Below are 23988 nucleotides of genomic sequence, written 5' to 3' on the forward strand. Positions count from 1 at the left end.
AAAAAAAAACACTACTATGAAACAAAAACTTCCCTATTCCCTTATATGCAAGAATGGAGAAGAAGAAAGAAAGAAGAAGCGGGGGTGGCACCGGCCATGGCCGGCACTGCCCTCCACCTACCATGTTGAAGAAGAGGAGGTCGAGGCGGCTACAACATCGGCCACGAACTTAAAACATGATTTATAGTTCCTTCTCCTCTCTTATAAATAGAGGGAGTTAGAGGCTCTTTGAGGCATCCGAACAGAATGGGTTCAGGAAAACAAGAAGAGAAAGGATAACCCCTTGTACTCATTTGTAGTATTTCTTGTTTCTGATATTGGTTGTTCCTATGAGTAGAAATTCAGGGAGACAGATATTTTGTAGTGAGCAATGAGTGTATTTGGGTTTTGGGTATTGAGAGAGTGTGTTATCACCATATGTAAGTTGTTCACATCATAGTGAATTTGTGTTCTCGTCTTCGGCCGTGAACGTAGGTCAAAAGCCGAACCACATAAAACTTTATCTTATTTGTATGTGCTTTCTGTTTGCTTTTTTTTACTATCATTTTCTCTTGCTCACTAAAACCACAAATATCGATCCTAGTCATTCCCGTTGCAACAACTGGCATCAGAATTCTAATAGTTTCTTCAAATTGGACTCTCACATGATCTCCACACACTAAGATAACATGGAATATTCTTTTTGTTCTAGGTATCTCGATGAAACAGTTTCCTTATGTTCTATTTGTTGGGCTGCATAGAATCATAATGGATCTCAGATGTACAGTATCAATGTCCCATGTTGGCTGAACCATATCTGCTGCATACGTGGGAGCTCCATTACAACTTACATTGTTGATTGCAGCCCAAGCTGACTTCATGATCCACTACGAAGACAGCTGGACATTTTTAACCATAAGGTGCCCAATTCAAACTTTAGCCTGCTGCTTGAGGATTTGTCCGAACCAATTAGCTTCCATATAATTGAACCATTAATTTAGTATTTGAGTGAACCAGCCACTAAACCATATACATCTGAACCAATCACATAACTATATATCTATGATCCCCCAGGAACCAAAATTGACATTAAACTAGAATTGTCCTTGAACCAAACCATTTCCCATTTAACCTTCATTCATCTTGAACCATATTTTGATGAACCAGTACAATGACTAAACCATAATCAGATTTGGTTGAAGATTGGAACCCAATTGAACCATCAATTTGTAGAATCAATGAACCAGTGATTGAACCATCAATTGCACTTGTGTTGCCATCAATTTCAATAAGTAATGTGCTGCTCAACACATTGATAACATTCTCTTCTTTTTCCTTACCTAACCAAGAATCCAAATCTCTTTGGCACATACTATCAAACATCTTCCATGGATCTTCAACTTGAATCACTGTGGTTGGCCATATTATGATAGGTTGTTGTTTCAAGAGTTTCATCCGCTTCGCTTCTGGTTCTCCCAACCCAAACCAAATACACAACACATGTGCACGCGCGCGCACAGAGAGAGAGAGAGAGAGAGAGAGAGAGACTTTTGTCTAACACGCATACATTGAGAGGGGGTGTTACAAACATGTGTTCATTCAACAATACAACGAGAAATATGTTTGAAATTATTTTAGGCCCCTGTATTATTTTTCATTTTTATTTTTGTTCACAAAAATGGTTTTAGATACATTTGGTGTTATTTATGGAGCTTGTTTCTATTTAAAAAAATATATATTTGATGAAACACAAAAACTAAAAGGAGATCAAGAGTCATTTATGTATTTTGGCGAAAATTGATTTTCAGTTATTTTTATGCAGAACTTTAATGAGCACGTACTTAAAGTCCCAATATGGAGGGGTTAAGTAGTCATTTGATTTGTAATTAAAAATCCAAACCCCTTGCCCCCTCTTCTTCAGTCCAAATTGGAGAACGATAGTTATAAAACATATGGGTGAAAGGAATATCTTCACCCATTTCTTCAAAGAACCATTTTGCATATAGAGAGGTACCAAACTAGATTCCTTACAAAAACACATTTTTATCAAGTAGTTACTACACCATTTTTATGTTTCGATTAAAATGGTTTTCATTAATGGCTTTTGTTAAATACATAAAAATAAAAAAGAAAAAAGATACCAAAGAGTTAGTTAAAGTTTACCCAAAAAGAAGTTATTTTAGTTAAATAAGTGAAGGGCTAGAGAATGCTACCATGTTGCATGGTCGCTACGCCAATGGAACCAATTAGGGGAGATGTATAGTCATCCAACCAAGGGGAGGGTGGTCTTTTCACCACCCCTTGTGTCTAGGCAGAGGGGTGCACCATTGGGTAGGAGTCTTTTTCCCATAAGTGAAATAGCTTTTCAGTTATTTCATTATTTAAGATGAAATTGATTTTAATTTCTCATAAATAAAGTTAAAATAAAATCATACCAAACACCCTAATTTCAATTTATGATCTTCTAAAATATTTCTAGAAATTGTGACTATGTTTGGATGCCAAGAAAAAAAAAATCACTAATAAAGTTAAAATAAAATCATATCAAATCTCTTAAAATATTTCTCAAAATTGTGACTATGTTTGGATACCAAGAAAAGAAAAAATTAAAAAAAAAATTTTAAAAGAGATAAAGACAGATTAATCAATTAACCATTTCTTATATATTTCTTGACATCCAAACGTACCATATTGTCGACACAAAAAAAAAAAGGGTACCATATTCATAGGTTTATCTAAATTGTAAGATTGGATTTTATACTCTCTCTTTGTCAAAAAAAAAAAAAAAGATTCTGTATTTGTGTCCAACGTCTCCGCATGGCCGATGGACCATAGAGTAATTTCATGGTTGGAAAAATTTGGGCACACATCTCGAGGTCTCCTCAGCTGTGAGATCATTATATGATCCAATCCGGGCTCTATGGATAGGAATCCGATCCCATGTCAACAGTGATCACCGCATCATCTAAGATTATGGACAAGCCCAGCCTAACGGTTTGAAGTGTCACTTTGAACGCCTGCTAAACATGCTTCCATGTCTTATCTGCCAGCCAATTCTTCTCTGCTTCCTACTCCCCTACTTCCTCTAGTTACCGGGAAAATCTTCGCCATTGCGCAGATTCAAATTTGGGTTTAACTTCCCGTGATCGTGGACGATGAGCAATTCATCACCAGCTCATTCTTCGGTATCTGCAGCCACCAGCGCCGGAGGTGGAGGTGGACAGGGTGGAAGCAGCAGCAATGCTGCATTGGCTTCCGACGATAACTCATCCTTCCATTTCCCTACCGATCTCATCTCTGCTCAAGATCGCAAGGAAGAAGCACTCCTTGGTTTGTTTCTCCTTTGACCCCTCTGTCTCACTTATTTTAGGGTTTTTTTTTTCTTCTTATTATTGTTACTTTGTGTGGTCCTTTGTTATTATTATTATCATTATTATTATTATTTTTTTTTTGGATTTTTAGTTCTGAAAAACGATTTAATGTCTGCGCTTAACAAGGAGGTTAAGTCCATAGATGAGGATAACTGGAAGTTTGCCGGACCTCGCTCCCAAATCCACCTCATTTCAAGACCAGGTGAGTCTTTGGCTATGGAAATTTCAATATAGTTCTTTAAATCCTAGATGTCTTGTTTGTAAAGAATGATCAAGATGACTCCGCTCCTGTTCTTGTGAAATTTCCTCATGTTAGTTTGATGAATCACGAAGAGACGTTCATAAACTCTAATTGGAGGAATTCTTATTGAAAAGAGAAACTATAGTTGGACGAATCCATTTAACCTGAGCTGTGACGCTTATCTGATACTAAGTTTTATTGGGTGACATCTTTAATTTTTCTCTTTCTTTTGATTTTGTGTACTAGGTCCATGGTAGAAAGTCTCTTACCCAATTTTTTTCATTCAATACCCTACCCTTAGGATCCTCCTTAATCGTTACATCTGATAGGTTGGTGCCTTCAGGCCACCAATTGTGGGTGTGTTTCACACTCACCCCTGCTTCTCTTCGTTTTGTGATGACTGATGACCATCCCAACTACGATGGGCCGTTATGCAAATTTAAAGTTTTGCTAGTTGTCTTGTCTGGCTTGGGATGTGTTTGGAGCTCGGTACCATATAGATAGCCTTAGTCACTAGAAGGTTTTGTTCAAGGTGACTAAATTGAAATTCAAAGGTTTATGGGTCATCATCTGAAAATTTAAACCTCGTCTTTATCTAAGCCAGTCATGATTATTCACATTGGTAATATCTAAGCTCCCAGCCTGCCACTTTGGTGGCTAGCTGAAGATATCAGTAATCTTCTTTTGGGGAAGGATAAGCCACTTACCCTAACCTTCTACACCAGAAATAAAAGATATTTGTGACAGCTTATTGTTTGACTTGCCCTTTATTTTGAAGTTGTTATCCATCTATAGTACCAAACTAGTTACTTCTATGTCATCTATGCAATGGAGAACATCTTGGAAATTCAATACTTGGAAACTATTTGAGTTTAGTCATATTGCACTCAAGCTCTTGATCCTTTTTTTTTTTTTTTTGGTGGGTCATATTTTCTTTATCAGTTATCTTTGTTCCCTCCCATTATTCACCTCCAGTTTACAAGTGAGCTTACCTCCATTTTCATTCTAGCCTTGTGTTCATTGTTAACCGGGTAACTCCCTTTCTCACCTTTTAACACTTTATAAGCTCAGCCTACGTCTTTTTTCATTGTACCAATCCCAAATCTTATTTCTGAGAACTGCCTTAGAGCCTATGTAAGGTTAACTGTGATCAGTTCAGGTAATTGTAAATTAAATGAACCAAATGCCGTCCAATTTTTTCGTCTTACAGTCAATATTTTTGTTAGAAGTGTCAGAATGCCTTAGTATGATAGTGTTCTGATCAGTCCATGAATAGAATGAAGTTCTTTGTCAAGATTAAAACTCTTGAAAGGTTATGTTATGTCTCGAGGGCTATGGTTTTAGATTATAGTGGAAATTGCTTCCGAAGTACGGGCCTAACATACATTATAAGTTTCTGTAATTTCATTGGTTCTTGATTGAGTCAGGCAGAGATTTTCGTGAGTTTTACTGCATTTAGAGAGTAACAGGCATGTAATTTTTTTGTTTGTCCTTTACTTCCTGTTATTCATATGCTTTTCTCCCCCCTCCCCCAGTAGAAACCTGTTATCTATATCTTTTTATCGACTTTATTCTTTTCTGATCACCTCTCAGTATCCTACTTCCTTTTTTTATAAATAAATTTTGTTCTTAAACCTGGTCGGTTTGAGATCCCCGACTGAGAACCGGGCTCGAATTGGGATTTGGGTCTAGTAGGATAATTAGATATTTTTTTTGAATTATCGTGTAATCTTTTTATCCAAAGTTCTAGATGGAGTAGATACGAAGGGGTCTTCTTTCAGTTTCCTTGTCAAGTTAGTTTCCTAACTAGACAGAATTTCTTTTTCTTTTTTCTTTTTTTTTTTTTTTTTTTTTTTTTTTTTAAATATGCTTGTAGTACGTTGGATAGGTTGGTTGATTGAGAATGAAGTTGTTTTGAGTTACTGTGGTGTGGTGTGGCCTGCCGGCCATCGTGTCCTCTCTGTTCTCTTCCTGGTTCTTCTTCTCTATCATATTCTTCCACTCCAGATCAGATTTCTTCATTACTCTTTGCTTAAACCCTCTTCCACCTCCAAAATTATACTTCTTCAACTTTCTTCGTTCATGTTATTATTCTATTTTATAGTTTCTTTCCTTGCTACCAACAATCTTACCAGACTGAGAAGGGATTGGTCGATCTCCCTGGTATTCATTGGATTTGGCCTGAAATTAGGCACTTGAGTTTCCCTGCCCTTGGTGACTTTATTCCCTAGGACCTTGCTCCCTAAGGCCTGTTCTATTATCCCCGAAGCGGCTATATGGTGTAGAAAACAGAATCTGGGCACTATGTGCGACATCTTCATTCAAGATCACAGATCTCTCATCCAAACTCAGATTAGCCAGATTCTTGAGGCATTGTGAAGCATACTCATAAGACTAGAGTCTTCTGAGTCTTCTAGTTTTAAGCTTCAACAAACTCTCAATGAAGGATCTCAAAACACCCATGAAGGTGCCGCTTCAACACGAACTTGCAGTTTCCCTCACATAACTGCATCCTTCACTTTCAGCAACACGCTTCATGATTCAAGGGCTTGCACCTGCCTCCTCATCATGCCAAACACATTTCACCACTTCCAACTCATGATGATGATGCCAAGTGTATCACCCTACTGCCAAGTGCCAACTGCCAAGCTAACTACAAGGTATGTCGATGCCTTGCTGATTGTACCAACTCAACTCACAGCTATCAACCAACTATCCTGCTATACCAACTGAAATTTAAAATAAAACCAATTAGAAATTAAACGCAAGAAAATAAGTGGCTAATAATTAGTCTCAATGGTGGCTGGCCCAGCCACCATTGTTCTAAAAGGGCCCACTATGGCCTGTTTGAGAAAACAGATCAAAAGGCCTCTTTAAGGCCTGTTTGCCTCTCCTGTGGGTGTAGCTTTTAAAGTCCCCTGCATCACACTGGTTCTTCCATCTCCTTGCTTTGGTTGGAGGTTGGAGACAACCCCCCCCTTAATTTGATATATTTAGTTTGTCACTTGTTTCAAAACTATCCCTCACTCCCTCCCTCCCTCCCTCTCTCCTTTAGTACTCCCTACCCTTTATTTTTGTCTTATTCAAAGACTATCCTTTTACAATAAATCATATCCCTACTGTATCCCTCCCCATATCTTACTGCTAAGTTATCCTTTAAGATTTCCCTTTATTTACAATTCTTCCACCATCCTTATAAACTTCGGTTTCTTACTTTTTTCCATTAGGCCTCTTTGATTTGGGAGTTCTCTTACTCATATGGGCCCACAGTGATTCCAAATAGGGTTTGGACCGGTTCAATTGGTTTTCAAAATTATGCCATGTTTAAAACACAAATTTGATGAAGCTATGAGGGAGCTCATCATCTTTTCTGATGCCTCGCCCTAGCTTGATTTCCTTTTCTTGTATTCTTGGTCTGCCTCTCCACCTCTCCACCTCTCCACCTCTCCACCTCTCCACCTCTCCACCTCTCAATAACCTAGCTATTCAGAAAGGTAGGGTATCTCCTACGTAACTTGTCAAAGTTCTTTTGGAACTTACTTCTAGCTATTGATGATTTAGTAGATTGGTTAGAACTTGACTTGTTGTTGATATATTAGACATTTATATCATCTCTAGAAAGAATGATATACTATTCGCTGAAATCCCATATGCCTAAAAAAAATGTGGTTAACTCAGCAAAGTTCAGAGGAAACATAGATTTTTGAACAACGATTGGAGTCTTCCCCCAACCACCCACCCACCCACCCCACCCCCCCAAAAAAAAAAGAATCATAGCACCTCTAAAGTAAATTCTTTTTTTTTTTTTTGGTGAAAAAGAACTCTATCCGTGAACTTCGCCTATGCCAGGGCTCCCATGTGTCCATCTCTTTCCTCCCCATGTAAAAAGACATCTCTATCCTTTGTTTGGGGGAGGAGAGAGATAGACATAGGGAGCGTTGGTGTAGGCCACACTCTCAGACAAACGGAGAACCACTTTTGTTGTTTTTTTTTTTGGTTTTGTCTTCGACGTATTAATTTTGTGATAAAATTGGTGATAATGAATTTGATCAATTGATGTCTTTATTTCCTTATTTATTTGGGTTATAAGAAGTAATGGAATTTACTAAAAAGAAGGTCTGCTCCTAGAGGCCTTTGGAGATCAACATGCAGAGGAACACTGTTACCCCCCACACCAAAAAGAAAAAGACAAGGTAATGAAAGAAAGAGACGGTAGCAACAAACTTAGATATAATTCTCTGTTACTAATGGGAGCCTCAAAATCCAAATTGTAGATATCTTGAAAGTCCTTCAAAATACAGGACCAGAAGACAATGTGTCAAACACATGGTTTAAGTAAGCAAAATCGAATTAGGCGAATACCTGATATGAATCAGAATCGGCCTAGCCTGATCCTGATTCCGATTCCAACCGATTTCTGCAACCCTTTTTTGAATCCCCTATTTTTCATGTTTGATCTTAATTTTTTGCCATTTTTTTCTTCTTTTAGCTATTAAAATAGCAGAAAATCAATGAAACTTACCTCCTATAGCATGATCCCCAAGTTTATTGAACAAATTTTGGGAAATATTTTCTTCTTTTCAATTCTAGTTCCATTGTTTTGGCTGATCCCGTCTGCTTCCTATCTGATTTGGATTGGAATCAGTCGAGGTCGATCCCATGCCCAATTCGATTACTTAAACCTTGGTCAAACATTTTTATGATACCTCATTCTTAGAACGGTGTTCATCTTTAAAAAAAAATAAAAAAGGCTGCTCCTTTCTTCCATAAGGTTTGGCACGTCACTGACCCAACATTCTTCAAATAATCCTGCTCCTTCCTTTAAATACTTTAATATTCAAATCCACTATTTAGTTCAAGAAGAGGATAAATTGCTTATGCTGTATAATAAAAAAACAAAAAAAACAAAAAACAAAAACAAAATAAGAGGAGTGATAATTGAGATAAAAAGGATTCCTTGCAGGTCATGGCTTCAAGTCCTATGATCCGTCTTATCCTCCTGAACTATAACACTTCCCATATTGGAAAGACGCTGACCAACGAAGAAATTTTAATATCACTAGGGCCATTTCTTTCCTCAGGTTTCCTCACAACGGACTACATAACTCTTCATAGCAATGTTATGCGGTTATTGGAAGAGTATTGAGAATATCACATTTTAATGATCACAACACACCAAATATCCTTCCAAAAGCTCATGCTGCTATTAGACCCCACCTGGAGCTGGACTCATTCCAAAAATTCGCTAAAAGTTTCATAATGAGTTTCTGTTAAACCACCAAAATTAGAAAAACAGTGCCAGTACATCCCTTGTTAGTATTATCTTCTGAGAAATGGATTTCTGGACAAATACCTATTCCTAATCAATGTCAAATAATTATCTATAACCACGAGCAAGAGAGACTCAATCCTATTTATTCATCTTCTTCTAAAGTTGAGTTGAGGGGTGGAATAGAGAGGGAGAAGCTCAATCCTATTTATCCATCTTCTTCTACCTACTATCTTCTTATTTGCGTGTTTGGTGATCTGCTACAACCTATAATCAATCAAGGTAATCTGCTGCTCCTGAGGTCACAATCAATTGGTGATTAACTGGCTGAGATCTTGCTGCTACAGTGTTGATCTACAGAACCACGACAGCTTCATGCAATTTGGTTTGATATGGGTTTTATTGCTAAAACCCTAATCCATTCAATCTCCCCACCTGGGCATTAACTGCTGCTGATATTTTCGAGATCAATTCAGGGATCTAGAAGTGCCACTCGATTACAGTTTGAGGTTAATTTGACATTGGATTTGGATTATTTTAGGTTGTCTCTAATCTGAAACCCTAGATTCAAGAATCTAATGTCTCAGCATCTAGTGATCAGATCCATCTGAATTTTTCAGATTATATTCTCCCTTCTAGAAGCTCCACTTGATGGCTATTTGAAGGCCATCCAAGGTTGTTCAATTGTGTTCTTGAAATCTGACTTTCAAGCCCTAATTCCTGTAATTCAATATATCAGATTTGTGGTTAGTGTTTTGTGTATGTGATGAGTACTTGAATCTGAGTTTTATTAACTGTATTTTGAGATCCCTGCCTAGTGTTAGGTCATCTGTGACCCAACCTTACATTGATTTGGCATCAGAGGCCATGGCTCAAGTATTGCTGATGCAGATTAATCACCAAAATAGGCTGGTTTTATTAGAAATAAGCCTAGGGTTGGGTTTCATACATGTTGGGCCTTTGATCCCATGTGTTTTGAATGTAATAGGCCACTTTTATGGGCCTAAACTAGTGGTTCTAAGGTTGCATACGGGATTCACTGATTTCGTTTCCTTTTTCATTAGTTTCCTTTTTAGATGGGGATATTTAGTTTCTAATTTCAGTACCTAGTTAGTTTCTAATTTTCAGTCATAAGTTAGTTTCTAATTCCAATTGTTTTATTTCCTAGTTTACTTTTTCCAGATTTAGTAACTAAACGTTAGTAATCTTTATTTCAGTTTTTTAGTAACTTTAAGGTTACTAAATTGTAATCACCCCCCCCCCAATCATTATTATAAATAAAGGAGAAGGGTTCCCATTAAGCCCCACGATTTATGAATGAAAAGAAGCTTGTTGCTATGTCTCTGTTGGGACTGCTGTGTGTTTGATCACAGTGGAAGGGAATGATGTTTGATCCATTCGACTCCTTGTGGTGGGAAGCTCGGGGGGATCTACTGCAAGTGTTTTCTTCTTCTTCTTCAAGTTCTTGTTTTCAAGGTTATTTGCAAGGCTATTCATATCAGGTAAGAGATCTTACTGCTGCTGAGTTCTGGTTCTGGAAATTTCCAGATTCTTCCTACAACCCCTACTTTTTTTTGGAAGATCCAACCAGCCGATGGCCCTCCCCTTTTGATCGATTGTTGGGTTTATTAAGAGGGAGGCTCAACCTTAATTTGGGACCAATCAGACCAGGGGATTGTGAGTTATGAAGTTTCTCCCTATTCTGGCCAATTGTGTTTGGCTTATTTTTGCTGCCCAGAATTTTGGATCTTGTCCCGATTATTGCTGATTAGTTACTAATTTGATTCTCCATTATTTTAGTATCATTAGTGGGTGATTTATGTCCCTAATCCACTGGTTATTATTCAGTCACAAAACTGCTGAATTGTTGAAATCGATTGAGTTGATAGCTTCCCTATTGAACTCGATAGCCTGCTGGACTGTTATATACTATTCTGATTTTCTGCTATGATGTTGGGGCTGGTTTATGGTTGTTCTTTGGTTTGAAAGTTCCTGCAGTTTGGGTCTAGTTTGAGTTTTCAAATCTAGTTCTACATTAACTGCCCTACAGGAGAACAACTGTCAATGCAACAATTGTTTGAAATGGTCAGGATTTTTTTGGAAACAGTGAAATCTATGGAGCAACAATTGAATACATGGTTGGACGTGTGTCACAAGATGTCAAGGTGGAAACACATTGTGGTGCTAACAACCCACCCCAAAGGATCACAGGGGTGAACATCATCCTGCACCAGCTACATCCTAGACCACATCGGTACCAAGAAGGCTCCCACAGAGAACCCTTACACCACCAACACACGAGACCATCAATAATACAACCTACCAAGATGACTGCATTACAGTGCCATATGGTTGTGACATGAACCAAAGGTGTCCTGATGAAAAGCATAAGGTGAAGCTAGAGTTGGAGTAAAATGGGAAACATGACCTACAATTATTCTATGATTGGTTGTGTGCTTTTGATGATTATTTTGTCTGGTTCAAAGTAACGGAGGAGCGAAAGATGAAGCTGGCCCCTCAAACTTTGGATGAAGGCTTCATGACCAACTCAGTACCCTTTGTCAAGGGCCAATATCAATGGAGGAGTACGTAGACAAATTTGATGATCTTCTCTGGTGTATGGTTGTAGATGAATAGGACGACTAGCTACTATCTCGCTTCAAATTGGGGTTACGAGCTGATATTCGTGATAAAATGGGTGTGACTCACATTCTCAGCTTGAACAACTTCTTTGAGAAGGCCCTTGAAGTTGATGATTTGATTAAAATCACTTGGCGTTCCACTTCGTAGTCCAGAGAGGCTAAACTAAATTTCTCAGCAAGCAAGCCAAGTGTTCCTACCTGAGTTTCACATGTTATAGCGGATAAGAGTAAGATACCTATGACTAGTGATGATATATCAAGTGCTACCATTGTAAGGGCTATGGACACTTTGCCAAATTCTGCCCACACCGTCAAAACACCAACTCTGTCATTGTGGCACTTGAATCCAACCCAAAACTTCAATCATGTGAACCAATGGGATTTGACAATGTGGATGATGATGGGAAGAATGGCGATGATGACAATGAGAATGCATAGATGAGATATATGTTATTGGCATACATGTCCTATGTGTGGAACCAACGTTTGAGGAGACTGAGTATGAGAACGAAAAAATTAAAGAGCTTAAGTTTGAAGTAGAAGAGGTCGAAGATACAATAGTAGACGACCCCATGGACATGATTGATGATTTCAATGTCGAGCACGTTGGATTTGTTATTCCCCCCCAAAGTACTTTGATGAGAGAGCACCTCACCATCTAGACTACATTCTTTTTTTCAAAGAACCACCAGAATTTTACTATGCGCTGCAGCTTGACTCTCATATCACACCAAGGTGGTTGTTCGAATGTACTTTCTAGGTGGGGGTGGGGTGGGGGAATTGATGTAGATTTGGTCAATCTATTGGGACTGCAAGATAGGCCGAAACCTGGCCCATACATACTATGGGTTGTTTAAATCACATCAGTTTCGCCATGTACCTAGTACCTGGTCCATGATTTGGACCACATTTCACCCAATCGATTCTGTCCAAAGAAGATATCGAGCCAACTCTAAAATAGAGATCGAACAGCTGTAATTGAGGGAGGCCTTTGTCACTTGAGATTGCTGATTCAATTAGGAATAGGACAACATTTTGGTTTGGTTTTGTTGAGCTTGAGTCACGAGTTGGGGGTTTGTCCCAACTGTGATTTAGTTAATTACTTTCTTTATCTTGTTTCCTAGTTAGGCTAGATTTCTATTTCATAATTACAATAGGTTTCCTTATTCTATTCTCTTGCTATACAAGGTATTAATTACCTTATTAGGTTGTAACTCCTTGTCTTATATATATTGATGGTAAGGGGGCTGGGTAACATAATCGGCTGCCCTCTTCATGGCAGTCTTACCCACTGTTAATTAAAACGCGTTTAAAACGCGTTCACGTTTTTTTGCCGTTTAAAACGCGTTTTGCCGTATGCTTCCATACAATACGGAAAAAAACGGAAACGGCAATAGAATCCGTTTTAAACGGCCGTTTTAAACGTGTATCCATTTTTTAAGGGTAAAATAGGAATTTTATAAAAAAATAATAATTAAAAAAAAAAACTATTAGTAAAAAGTGAAGAGTGAAGACAATATGGTACTTGGTTTTTGATTTTTAACTTCCATACTATTTATAGGAAAAAAATCTCATCTTCTTATAGCCCAATGAGTAAAGAGAAGCTAAAGCTAACAACATCTCATTTTCTTGTAGCCCATTGGGCTATTTTATCTTGGGACTCCTAGAGCTTTTGGAATATTAGATGCATATATACAGGTAATAATCTTTCAAATTGCATGAGTATACTACCGTTTTTTTGGTTTCGTTTTTTTGAAAACTACACGTTTAATACTCGTACCGTTCGTTTTCATCTGTTTGTCGTTCCCTATTTTTTTGACCCTTTTTTTGACTGTACCGTTCATCGTTTTTATCTGTTTAAAACCCGTACCGTATGTTTCTGTTTTTTTGCCGTTCCCGTTTTAACTAACAATGGTCTTACCCTCTTCTCTTCTTTTCCCTCAATCTCTCTCTTTCTTCTCTTTCTGATGCACTTGGGCAATGGGTTTAGAAGGGATATCTTTGATTTGGTTTCCTTATTTACTTTCCTTTTTAGACTTAGAATTAGTTTGGTAGATTTTTATTTGAATGAGATTTTAATTCAGTTTCTATCTAGGTTAGTTTCCATTTTTACATTGTTGCTTGCCTTTGTATTGATGTATACCCAATGAAGAAGTCAGATTTTGGAGAATCAGAACTTGATAATTTTGGGTATGAACCATGGCTGCCATGGATGATTTCCTTCTTCCCCTCTTCTAATATTCTCTTCCATCTCTTCTCCTTCCAATCATCCCTACTTCTTATCACCCACTTTTATTACCCTTTTATTTTCGTTGGTTACTGTTTTCCCTTCTCTGCTGGGCAGTAAAACCAACATCTAAAGGGAGCTTGCTGACCCCTGTTCTGTGACCAATTGAATCAGAGGTTTGGGTCGAAGGGAGCTGCCTTGGAGGCGACTCAAATCCTATATTATTAACCCCAAAGCTTTGTTCCTGTTGTGTGAATCAATCGATTGCAGATCTGGTCTCTATTTATTGCCTGGAGAAATCTCAGAATTGGGATATTTAGTCTAAGTTCTTTGTTTGGCATCTGTGAGGGATGGAACCGACAGCGCTGGAGATGTATCGAACCTGCATGTGATCCGGACCTTGCTTGAAGAGCTGGGTCAAGTTGAAGATGACTGGCTGCCGCTGGTTTTGAGTTCCATCGTGATCTAAGGTTAAAGAAAACCTCATAAAGTAGGTTTTATATCCTTACATTATCAAATCCCAGAATTACCCCTTATCTTCTTCTATTATTCTCAATTAACCTATTTTATTTCTTAGTTCCAAGTCTACCCCTCCCTATCTTGTATGTTGCTTCCCTTTGAGATTTCTTCTTATGTTAAAGTTATCAACTATTTACCAGTTTGCCACCCTTATTAGAGACTTCAAGTTATTTACAGATCTGCCATTCTCTTTGATATTTGGTTACAAATTGTGTTATTTATTAGTTAAGTGGCCTCTAAGCGATCCAATTTCAGCCTTTGGAACCCGGATCCACATCAAGTGGTATCAGATGATCAAATTTCCTCCGCTTCTTTAACCAGGACAGGTCACATCACCAATGCTGAGTTGCACAAATTGTATCGTGAGGTACTTGAAAACCAACCTAAAACTAATGCCAGGATTGAGAAGAATGAGGCAAAATATGACAAGTTCATAGACAAGACTCAAAGTGCTCTCATTAAGATTCTCACCTTTATGTAAAGGTCTGAAACGCGAGTTGATGAAGGACCATCTGAGCCACCTCCTCAGTTTAATTCCCTACGGATTAAAGATACACCTCACCAAATGCTACGTTATCCTGTTATACCCCAAGATGTTACTTGGCAGTTTTCTGACAGAGATTATGGCATCAAAGTTGAGGTTCCAGAGTTCAGTGGTGAAAAGAGACTTGAATATTTCCTTGACTGGCTTACCAAAGTGGAGAGAATTTTTTCTTATAAATCTCTTCCGGATGAGAAGAAGTGTGAACTCATCCTCACCAAGTTTATTGGGAATGCATGTTCATGATGGATGACTTTCTCTTCTATTACGGTTACTGGTTACAGATCCTGGTTTGTTACAGGGTATCAGAGCTGTAACCAGTAGCCATTTTGAGAGTCTTTCCAAGATCTCTTGCCACTAATGAAACCCTAGTTCTTATAAGAAGAAGAACTAGGGTTTCCATGAAGATCATACCTATTGCTACATCTGATTTCTACTATTTCTAACTGTTCTGTCCAAGCCTCGATCTGCTTGGTATCAATTGTGCTACTACTGATTTGCTGATCGAAGAGTCGATGGCTTTAAAGATGAGTTTTTCCTCTTCGACCTGCTGATTTTCTGAGTTCTGATGGAGTCAATGTGTTTGTCCATCAGTTCTTTCTGCTGTTGTTTCCTTTGACCCATACCTCAGGGTTAAACGATAAAGGACACCCAGCTAACAAGGATTTACAAGAGGATAGGGATTGCAACTGTACCCAGCAGTAATAGCATAACCAGTAGAAATCTTCCGGCAGCAATCAAAGCACACAGCAGCAGCGATAATCGACTGCTGATATTAGCCAATAATCTCCTCTGATAACAGCAAAGAAGCAGCAGTAGCAGGTATGTTCTTCGTACAAATAATGTCCAAGGAAAACCTAGTCAGTAGCAAAAGACCTTGGAACGACTCTCAAAATGGCTACTGGTTACATCTCTAATACCATGTTGAGATTGAGTCACGAGTTGGGGGTTTGTCCCAACCATGATTTAGTTAATTACTTTCTTTATCTTGTTTCCTAGCTTTTTAATGGGAAGATTCTAGTTCAATCAATTAGGTTGCAATTGATTCTATAAATAAAGCACAAGGCTGAACACAGCCCACGATTGGTCAGTTTTGATCGATGGCTGTGAGATACCTATACCTGTGAGGGGTGAGGCGCCCAAGGGACCGAGTGAGAGGCTCAATTGTATTTATCCATATTTTTCTACCTTCTATCTTCATCTACTTTCTAATCAATTTGTGTGTTTAGTGATCTGCTGCAACCTATAATTGATCAAGGTAATCTACTTCTCTGCTGCTCCTGAGGTCACAATCAATCGGTTATTTAACTGGCTGAGATCCTGCTGCTACAGTGTTGATCGACAGAACCACAACATCTTCGCTATTTGGCTTGATAGGGGTTTTATTGCTGAAACCCTAATCCATTCAATCTCCCTAATTGAGAATTAACTGCTGCTGATATTTTGAAGATCAATTCAGGGATCTAGAAGTGCCACTTGATTACGGTTTGAGGTTAATCTGACATTGGGTTTGGGTTATTTGGTAAGTTTCTAATCTGAAAGCTAGATTGAAGAATCTAATGTCTCAGCATCTAGTGATCAGATCAGTCTGAGATTTCCGGATTATATTCTCCCTTCTGGAAGCTCCACTTGATGGCTAAGGCCATCCAAGGTTGTTCAATTGTGTTCTTGAAATCTGACTTTCAGGCCCTAATTCCTGTAATTTAATGTATCAGATATGGGGTTAGTGCTTTGTTTATGTGATGAGTACTTGAACCTGAGTTTTATTAACTGTATTTTGAGATTTCTGCCTGTGGTGTCCGCCCCCTCTTGGAGTCAATATTAAGTGCAGATGAAGTGTACAGGGGGTAGAAGCAGGATAGGTCCTGCTAAGGTGGGTTAAGGAAATGGGCAACTGTTGGTCATTTTGGAACTTTGAATCATGTTGGGATCTATATAACCTTTAAATGAGCAACTGTTATCATTTTCCCTATTTTAGTTTTATTTTTCCCCACAGATGCAGTTCAAGTATTTCATAAATTCATTCTTATATGATACAAGGAAGCACATTATTGCAGCACAACCAGAAAATTTTTAGTGGCTTATGGTTTTAAAATGTTCTGTTATCGTAATCATTATCATAATCTTGATGCTGCTGTTGTTGCTCTTTTTTTTTTTTCTTTTTCTTTTTTTTAATCCTTCTTTTTGTTATTTTTAATTTTATTGTCTTAAAGGAAAAATGTTTCCTCTACTAGTTTTTGTTGTTTGCACCTGCTGCACCTCAATCTGGTCATTCTAACCATTGGATAAATGGTATCCTCGGTGTTATCCACTTGTCAAATTTAGCAGCCTATTTCTATCATAGGGGATACCAAGTATTGGACTCCCCCCTTGTATTCAAATGGTCCATTTCAACCCTTGGCTTTGCACATGGTGAAATTTGATTAGGTGAAGCTTAGAAAAAAGTGTGCAGGCTGATGTGGACAACATGTCCATAAAGTTTAATTTGCCGACCAAAATGCCACATGGCAGATATAGCACCAGCACAAAAGCCATTTTGGTGACTAGCATTGGAGGAACCCCACTTCGTATCTTAAATGCTATATCTTTGCCTGTTTTATATCAGTCTTTTTTTTGGGGTACAATTCTTTTCGGTGTATTTATTCTTTTTTTCTACTTCTGAGGGTCTTTCAGGTGGGTTTCTACATAAGCAGACAGAAGCTGCAAAGCAGTGGAATTTGGCTCATCCAAAATGATCAGTTTTTAAAATGTTTTAAGTGTGAGTGCTTGTATGTGCATTTTATTTTGTATCCTTTGCCATGTCTGTAAATGAAAATCCGTTCTTCTTGGTGCTATTGACGTACTTCTGCACCTATTAATTATCAATAGATGGATACTGGACTCTTTGTTTTCAATCAAGATTAGCATCTAGTTTTTCCCCTTTTGATAATAACAACCCATGGATAGAAACTTATTTTTTTGGGGCTATAACAGGGCCATCTCACCGGTTAAATGCTCCTATTTAGTATCCATGAGTGAGCTGCACTTCTGAAGGCTACAGAGCCTCTTCTCTTTTAGATGAGCTTGGTCTTTAATATAGGGACAATTATATGGATTCAAGAAAGATAATTTTAGTACCAATAGATTAGAAATATTATCAGTAATTGCATATGATAAATTGATAATAGAGTAATTACAAGTTTTAATAATAATTCATTATTATGTTTGAGTAACATTGCTGGGTAGACCAGCAGAAACAAAAATTTAGTAATAATATAAGGGTTGGGTATGCTGCTGGTATACTCTAAGCTATTACCCATTGTGTCTCTCGTCGCTCTTTTGAAATGATCCCCTATCCCTCCTATATGATATCTCATCCGGCACTCCCATTGGTGCTGTCCGCTAGCTTATCTTATACCGACGCATAGCTATCTCTCTCCCATGGGATGGGAGAAGGAAAGAAGCCAGAAAACTACAGTTTGGCGTACCCAAGGTCCAAACATAGGACTTCCTCGTTGTAAAGAATTCTTAAAAATGAGAGTAAAGAAAGAAGGTAAAGTTTTTTTATGGACTGCCTAGTCCGCTACAGAATCTAAGGACAACTACTTCTGCAACTTAGAATTATTATGTGGTGATTTTGATGTTAAGCCTTGTTTGGATTGGCTATGTATCAGATTTTTAGATACAAATTCAATCATATACTCTTCTTATATTTGGAGTACGTCCCTGTGTTTTCAGGCATACATTTCTTGTAAAGAAGATTCATCTTTTCATTGGGTTTTCAAATTTTTATTTTATCATTTACCCAAGTTTGATTGGATTAAAACTTAGTGTGATTAGGGGATTTTGGGGTTTATCCATTTACAAAATTTTATCCAGTAGAGTTGCCATGTGTTAGATGTTTTTGCCATCTTTGGATTCGATTAAGAATTGGCCATCCAAAGACAATTCTCTCCATGTGGTTGTAGCTTGAGTATAGACCCATGAGATTAGTCAAATGTGCTAGCGATATTTTAACCGTAGGATTTGAGAGAACCGTTAGATTGAGAGGAAAGGTCCAAAGCCTCAATCCACCCGTCACACCTTATCACCCTCAATAGCCACATCGGAATGCTGCCTGGCTGGTGCTCTCAGTTCTCTTTTTTTTTTTTTTTTGAGTTGTTCCTCTCTCTCTCTCCAGCATGAATGTCTCCCTCTCTCTCTCTCTCTCTCTCTCTCTCAAACCCTCTATTTTTTCAGAGCTTTCTTTCTTCCTAGGCAGCGGCTGCAGCTCTCTTTTTTTTTTTTTTTTTCCTTTTTTTTCTGGTTTTTGTTGTTACTCTTACCCCCCGAGCTTTCTTCTTCCTGGACAGCAGCGGCAGCAGCTACACTCCTCTTTTTTTTTCTTTTTTGGTTTTTGTTGTTACTCTCTCTCCCCCTAAGCTTTCTTCTTCCTGGACAGTGACTGCTGCAGTGGCAGCGGCTGCAGTTTGCGACGGAAGAGGCAGCGGCAATGGCAATGGTTGTGGTTGCGACGGCAGCGGCGGTGGCCAGCAACAGCAGCTGCACTCTTTTTTTTTTTTCCTAGTTTTCGTTGTTACTCTCTCTCCCCCCTTGCTTTCTTCTTCCTGGACAGTGGCTGCAGTTGCGACGGCAGTAGTTGCACTCTCTTTTTTTTTCTGTTATTCTTCTCTCTCTCTCCTCCCCCCGAGCTCCCTCGGACAGCGCAGCATCTCTCAGTTTTTTTTTTTTTTTTTTTCTGATTTTTTCTATTCCTCTCCATCGTCCATTCTACCATCACTGTAATCCCTGTTCCTTTGGCCATTTGGTGAGAGAAGTGAAAGAGAGAGAGAAAGAGCACCGAACAAGTCGGAAATTTTCCGTTGCCATTGTCCAGGTTGAGCTCAATTCTCTTCTTCTTTTTTTCTTCTGATTTTTGCTGTTCCTCTATCTCTCTCCCTCCGAGCTTTCTTCTACCCCGGTTGCGGCAATGGCAGCGGCTTTAAGGATGGAAAATTTCCGAAGCAAGTGAGGGAGAAGAAGAAGACCGTACAACATTGGGGTTGGTTAAGTTACTTAAGACAACAGGTATCCAGCGGTATTGATGTAGTCTATCTAATCCAACGGTCTACATTTGCTAGCACACCTGATTCCAGGGTGTCCTGCTAGCTTTCAAGATCTTTTCCCATATATATATATATATATATATTATTAATTGGCCATTCAAAGGCAATTCTCTCGACCAATAAGCTTTGGTTGCTTAAAAAACGGGCATACTCAGTGCACAAGGGACTCGAAAGGATGTAGTAGTTCCCCCACCCCCAAAAACCCCCTGGCGGAGCTCGCACAAGAGAGAGCCTCGTGCATAGGGTATGTTCTTAAACAATCAAAGTTCAAATATTGGACTGACACAATTCCATTCCACCAAAAGAAGGCAATTGTTTCAAGAAACCCTTTTTAGGAAGGCATGTTTGGAGAGGTCATAGTTTAGATTAGTCATATACCACATCCTGACCACTACTGTGCATTCTCTATTAGCCTTGGATTTTCAAAGTTAAGTTTTATCACAATAAAAAATTAAAAAAAAAAAAATCTGATGGGACTGGCACTTAACATGTGAGTAGGAGATCTAATGCACTGCATCACAATTTTTGACATTTAAAACTGGCATATAGGAAGGGGCAGAGGAACAGATCTAAGTCCTTTCCAACGAATTTTCCTCCATCTAAACACGAGCAAAGCAGCCCAACACCTGGGGGCATACATCCCCAAGTGGTTGGCATGCAACCCTAGGTTTGCCTATGTCTTGTTGAAGAGGAAGGTTGGAGGGAGTTGGAGAGGATCCCAATCCGATAGGATCAAGGCTCCAAATTATTAATGGTAAATAATGACTTCTTATAAAACATAATGATCCATTTAAAGAAGAACTTAACATGGGTTTAGATTGGAACCGTAGTTAGCACATTTGCTTATTATGCATGTATAAGTGTATAGTATTATTACTGTAGCTTATATATATTGTATTGTATTTTCTAAAACCATTTCTTAGCATAATTTCTCAAAGATTTTAAAAAAAAAAAAAAAATTGCATATTTTAAAATTCCCGAATTTCATACACATATAGATAGATCGTAATATGTTGGTGGGATTGTGTTCCATTTTTTACTACATGGCATATGCTAGTCACTCCCTATGTATCTCTCTCATGCTACAGTAAAGGATAGATATGTCATTTCATAGAAGGAAGGATAGAGAGACATGCTAGCATGTTCTACACTTGCGGCATTTTTATTTCTCATGTGTATAAAAAAGTGGCCCTATGCGAGCACGGAGGAGTAGGCAATTATAGTGCACACTCAAGCATCCAATGAGGGCATTTTTGCATTTCACAAGATGGTCATTTCGCCTACAAGTGTTTGGGCACAATAATCACACCTGGCAATGTTCTTTTTTCCATAAAATTATTTGAAAATGAGATTTTTTTCAAATTTCATACCTGATCTTAATTCTTACCAGTTGAGGGTGGTCATAAACACTAGTACCGAAACCATTATGAGATGGGATGACCCATACAACACAACCATAAATGATACAACACACTATAAAAGTCCTACTATCCTTGATCCATTTATATCTAGGGTGATGGTAGATGGATCCACAGGTAGACTTGCTCAGACCTGATTCAGATTTGGGAAAACAGTAAAAGCATAAGATGATAAGCAACCTAGTAGTGTAATCATAAATTATTTACCAGTCTTGAACTCCTGATTGCAATTCTAATTGCTTAGGCTGGGTTTGGTAATCATTCAGTTCGAAGTTTTATGTCAAAACAGAAATTTAAGTTTTTGCGTCAAAAATGCTATTTAAGAAAAAAAAAAAAATGGTGTTTGGTGAACATGTTTCAAGAACAATAACCCTAGTAGTTCACTTTTTTTTTTTGTATTTGAAACAAAACCGAAATGACGGAACAAAGTTTCGTTGTTCCATCGTTTTGCATTTTTAGCCTTTTTTTTTTTTTTTTTTCAAAAAAATCAAAAAACACTAAGTTAACACCAAACGTTTTATTCTGTTTTTTTGTTCCCACAGAATGGAATGACTACCAAACACAGCCTAGTCTCATTCAAGATCAATACATTAAATGGATTACACTAATCACTCAAGCTCAAAAATTCAACTCATTACATTAATGTTTACAAGTATACTAAAGTGTTTGCAAGTAGATTGTATGCCGCTCATGGTATAAGATACCAGGCAATCACGATCTGGATTGGACAAAAATACCCCTAGTTGTTAGTAAAAAAGAAAACGCTTTTTTTTTTAAACCTTATTACCTTTCATCCGTACAGATCGAACGATACAGTATTGGCCAAGAATCAGGATCAAACAGGGCCGATACAGATCTGATTCCTCAAACCATGATGCCACTTGTTTTCTTGTGCATGAACATCTCGTTTGTACCCGTTCTTCTTCCAATACTGAACCCTCTAATTCCTAATTATGGGTTCTCCTAGTCTGTGGCTTTGACCCCTTCCCAGACATTATCAATTCCTTCATTTAAGGGAAGTTGTTTCAACATATTGAGCTCCAAAAACAGTCTATATAAGGGACTCCTACGCCTACCTGTCCCTTATCTTCCCCACTAATCTTATTCATCACTTCTATCCACAACCATGCAAACCAGATTTCTGATTTCCTCATTGTTGGTTTTGGCCTTAACTCTTCAGTCACAGGCCATTTCCCATTCCCATTCCCATAGCCATGCAGTGCTTGATACTGATGGCAATGAGCTCAAAGCTGGGCAGCCATACTACCTTGTCTCAGCTGCCAGAGCAGGCAGTGGAGGTGGTGTGGCACTTGACAGAAGACACAGTTCTCAATCGTCCATGGTGAAGCAGCATTCTACCAATACCAACTTTGGTTCACCTGTGTCTCTCTCTCCAGCATCAGATTCACAAGATGATATGATTATCAGAAAAGATTCATTCTTTGAGTCTGCAGTAGAGAGGATGTTCCTTGGAAACACCCCATCACCTTCTCAAGAGAGAACCATCAATGAAGCAACTGATTTAAACATTAGATTTTCAGAGATGCCTGTGGTTTGGCAAGTTCAAGAATCACATGAGTCATCATCCAAGAGTCACACGAGGTATGTAACAATCGGAGGCCAACCAGGCCACCCTGGCTCCTCAACAGTGAGAAACTGGTTCAAGATCAATCGGATCAGCAGCTCCAGCCCTGAGTACAGGATTGCATACTGCCCAAGTGTGTGCAAGTCATGTCCTGTTGAATGTGGGAATATCGGTATTATGGAACAGAATGGGAAGAGATGGCTGACTCTAACTCAGAGCAGAGAGTTTCCTTTCATGTTTGTAAAGGCAAACCGTAGTTAAGTGACAACAAGAAGAGATGCATGGGATGCAAACAGTAAGAATAATGAACAAGGTCTAGCTAGCGCCGTCGTTGCTCACAAGCACCAGAATTTTGTAGGCATATGAAGATCTTATTACATTTTTTTTTCTTTCTATTGAATTCGAGACAAGAATGTCAATGAGTTCTCTCTTCTAAGATGAGTTTTTTTCTTCCAAGTATCATTCAATCCGTTTGGCCTTGATCTAGTTGCTGGTCATGAGTTTTGTTTACAAATCAACATAAGACTAACATAAGTACCCATTGAATTAGCCAACCAGTCTGTTGGCTACAATCCAGATCAGGCCACCTCACATGTCTCAGTGGCTGGCTGAAAATGCTTCTCAATACACACCAGAGAGCCAAAAACCAGTTATACAAATTAAGCAACCAAACGAGGTAGTTTCAACTTGTAGAATCATTGCAAGTCCAAACTAAGGTAGCCTCTGCTAAAACTGATTCTACTCGAACTGCAAGGAGGGTTACAAGTGAGTCTGAGAATCGCTACTGTAGCTATTCTAGAATGACATAAAAACACATTTTTCTACAATTTCTACCTTCAAACCTTTGACAGATGCCTGGATCTTATAATTGATGCAGACATCTTTAAAGATGCATGCCTAGAATCTAGAAATCAAGTAGTTAGGCTTCCTTTTTCTTTTTTTAATTATGGTGAGAAAAACCAGGTTGGTTAATCAGCAGGGCAGCGATTAATGGAAAAGATCAAATTGTAGGATGGTCCAAAGATGAATTTAGTTTGGCTGGTTTGATCAATTTTGACCAGTAAGTTGACCCTGACCAGAACTTCAAGCAACTAGTTCTCCAAATGGCCATG

At 38.4% G+C, this 23988-nt stretch overlaps 2 protein-coding genes across 2 annotated transcripts; both read left to right on the forward strand.

Annotated features, from left to right (window-relative positions):
• The first annotated feature begins 2935 nt into the window (after positions 1-2935).
• Positions 2936-17683, forward strand: LOC122080625 (protein SAMBA). The gene is made up of 3 exons (XM_042647419.1): positions 2936-3309; positions 3442-3552; positions 17463-17683. The coding sequence occupies exons 1-3, from the start codon at positions 3135-3137 to the stop codon at positions 17522-17524; spliced, it is 348 nt and encodes a 115-aa protein (XP_042503353.1). The 5' UTR covers positions 2936-3134; the 3' UTR covers positions 17525-17683.
• A 4696-nt stretch (positions 17684-22379) lies between these two features.
• On the forward strand, positions 22380-23362 carry LOC122080766 (miraculin-like). The gene has a single exon (XM_042647595.1). The coding sequence runs from the start codon at positions 22418-22420 to the stop codon at positions 23135-23137; it is 720 nt and encodes a 239-aa protein (XP_042503529.1). The 5' UTR covers positions 22380-22417; the 3' UTR covers positions 23138-23362.
• Positions 23363-23988: the final 626 nt, after the last annotated feature.

Source organism: Macadamia integrifolia, chromosome 6, assembly GCF_013358625.1.
Source record: "Macadamia integrifolia cultivar HAES 741 chromosome 6, SCU_Mint_v3, whole genome shotgun sequence".
NCBI lineage: Eukaryota > Viridiplantae > Streptophyta > Magnoliopsida > Proteales > Proteaceae > Macadamia > Macadamia integrifolia.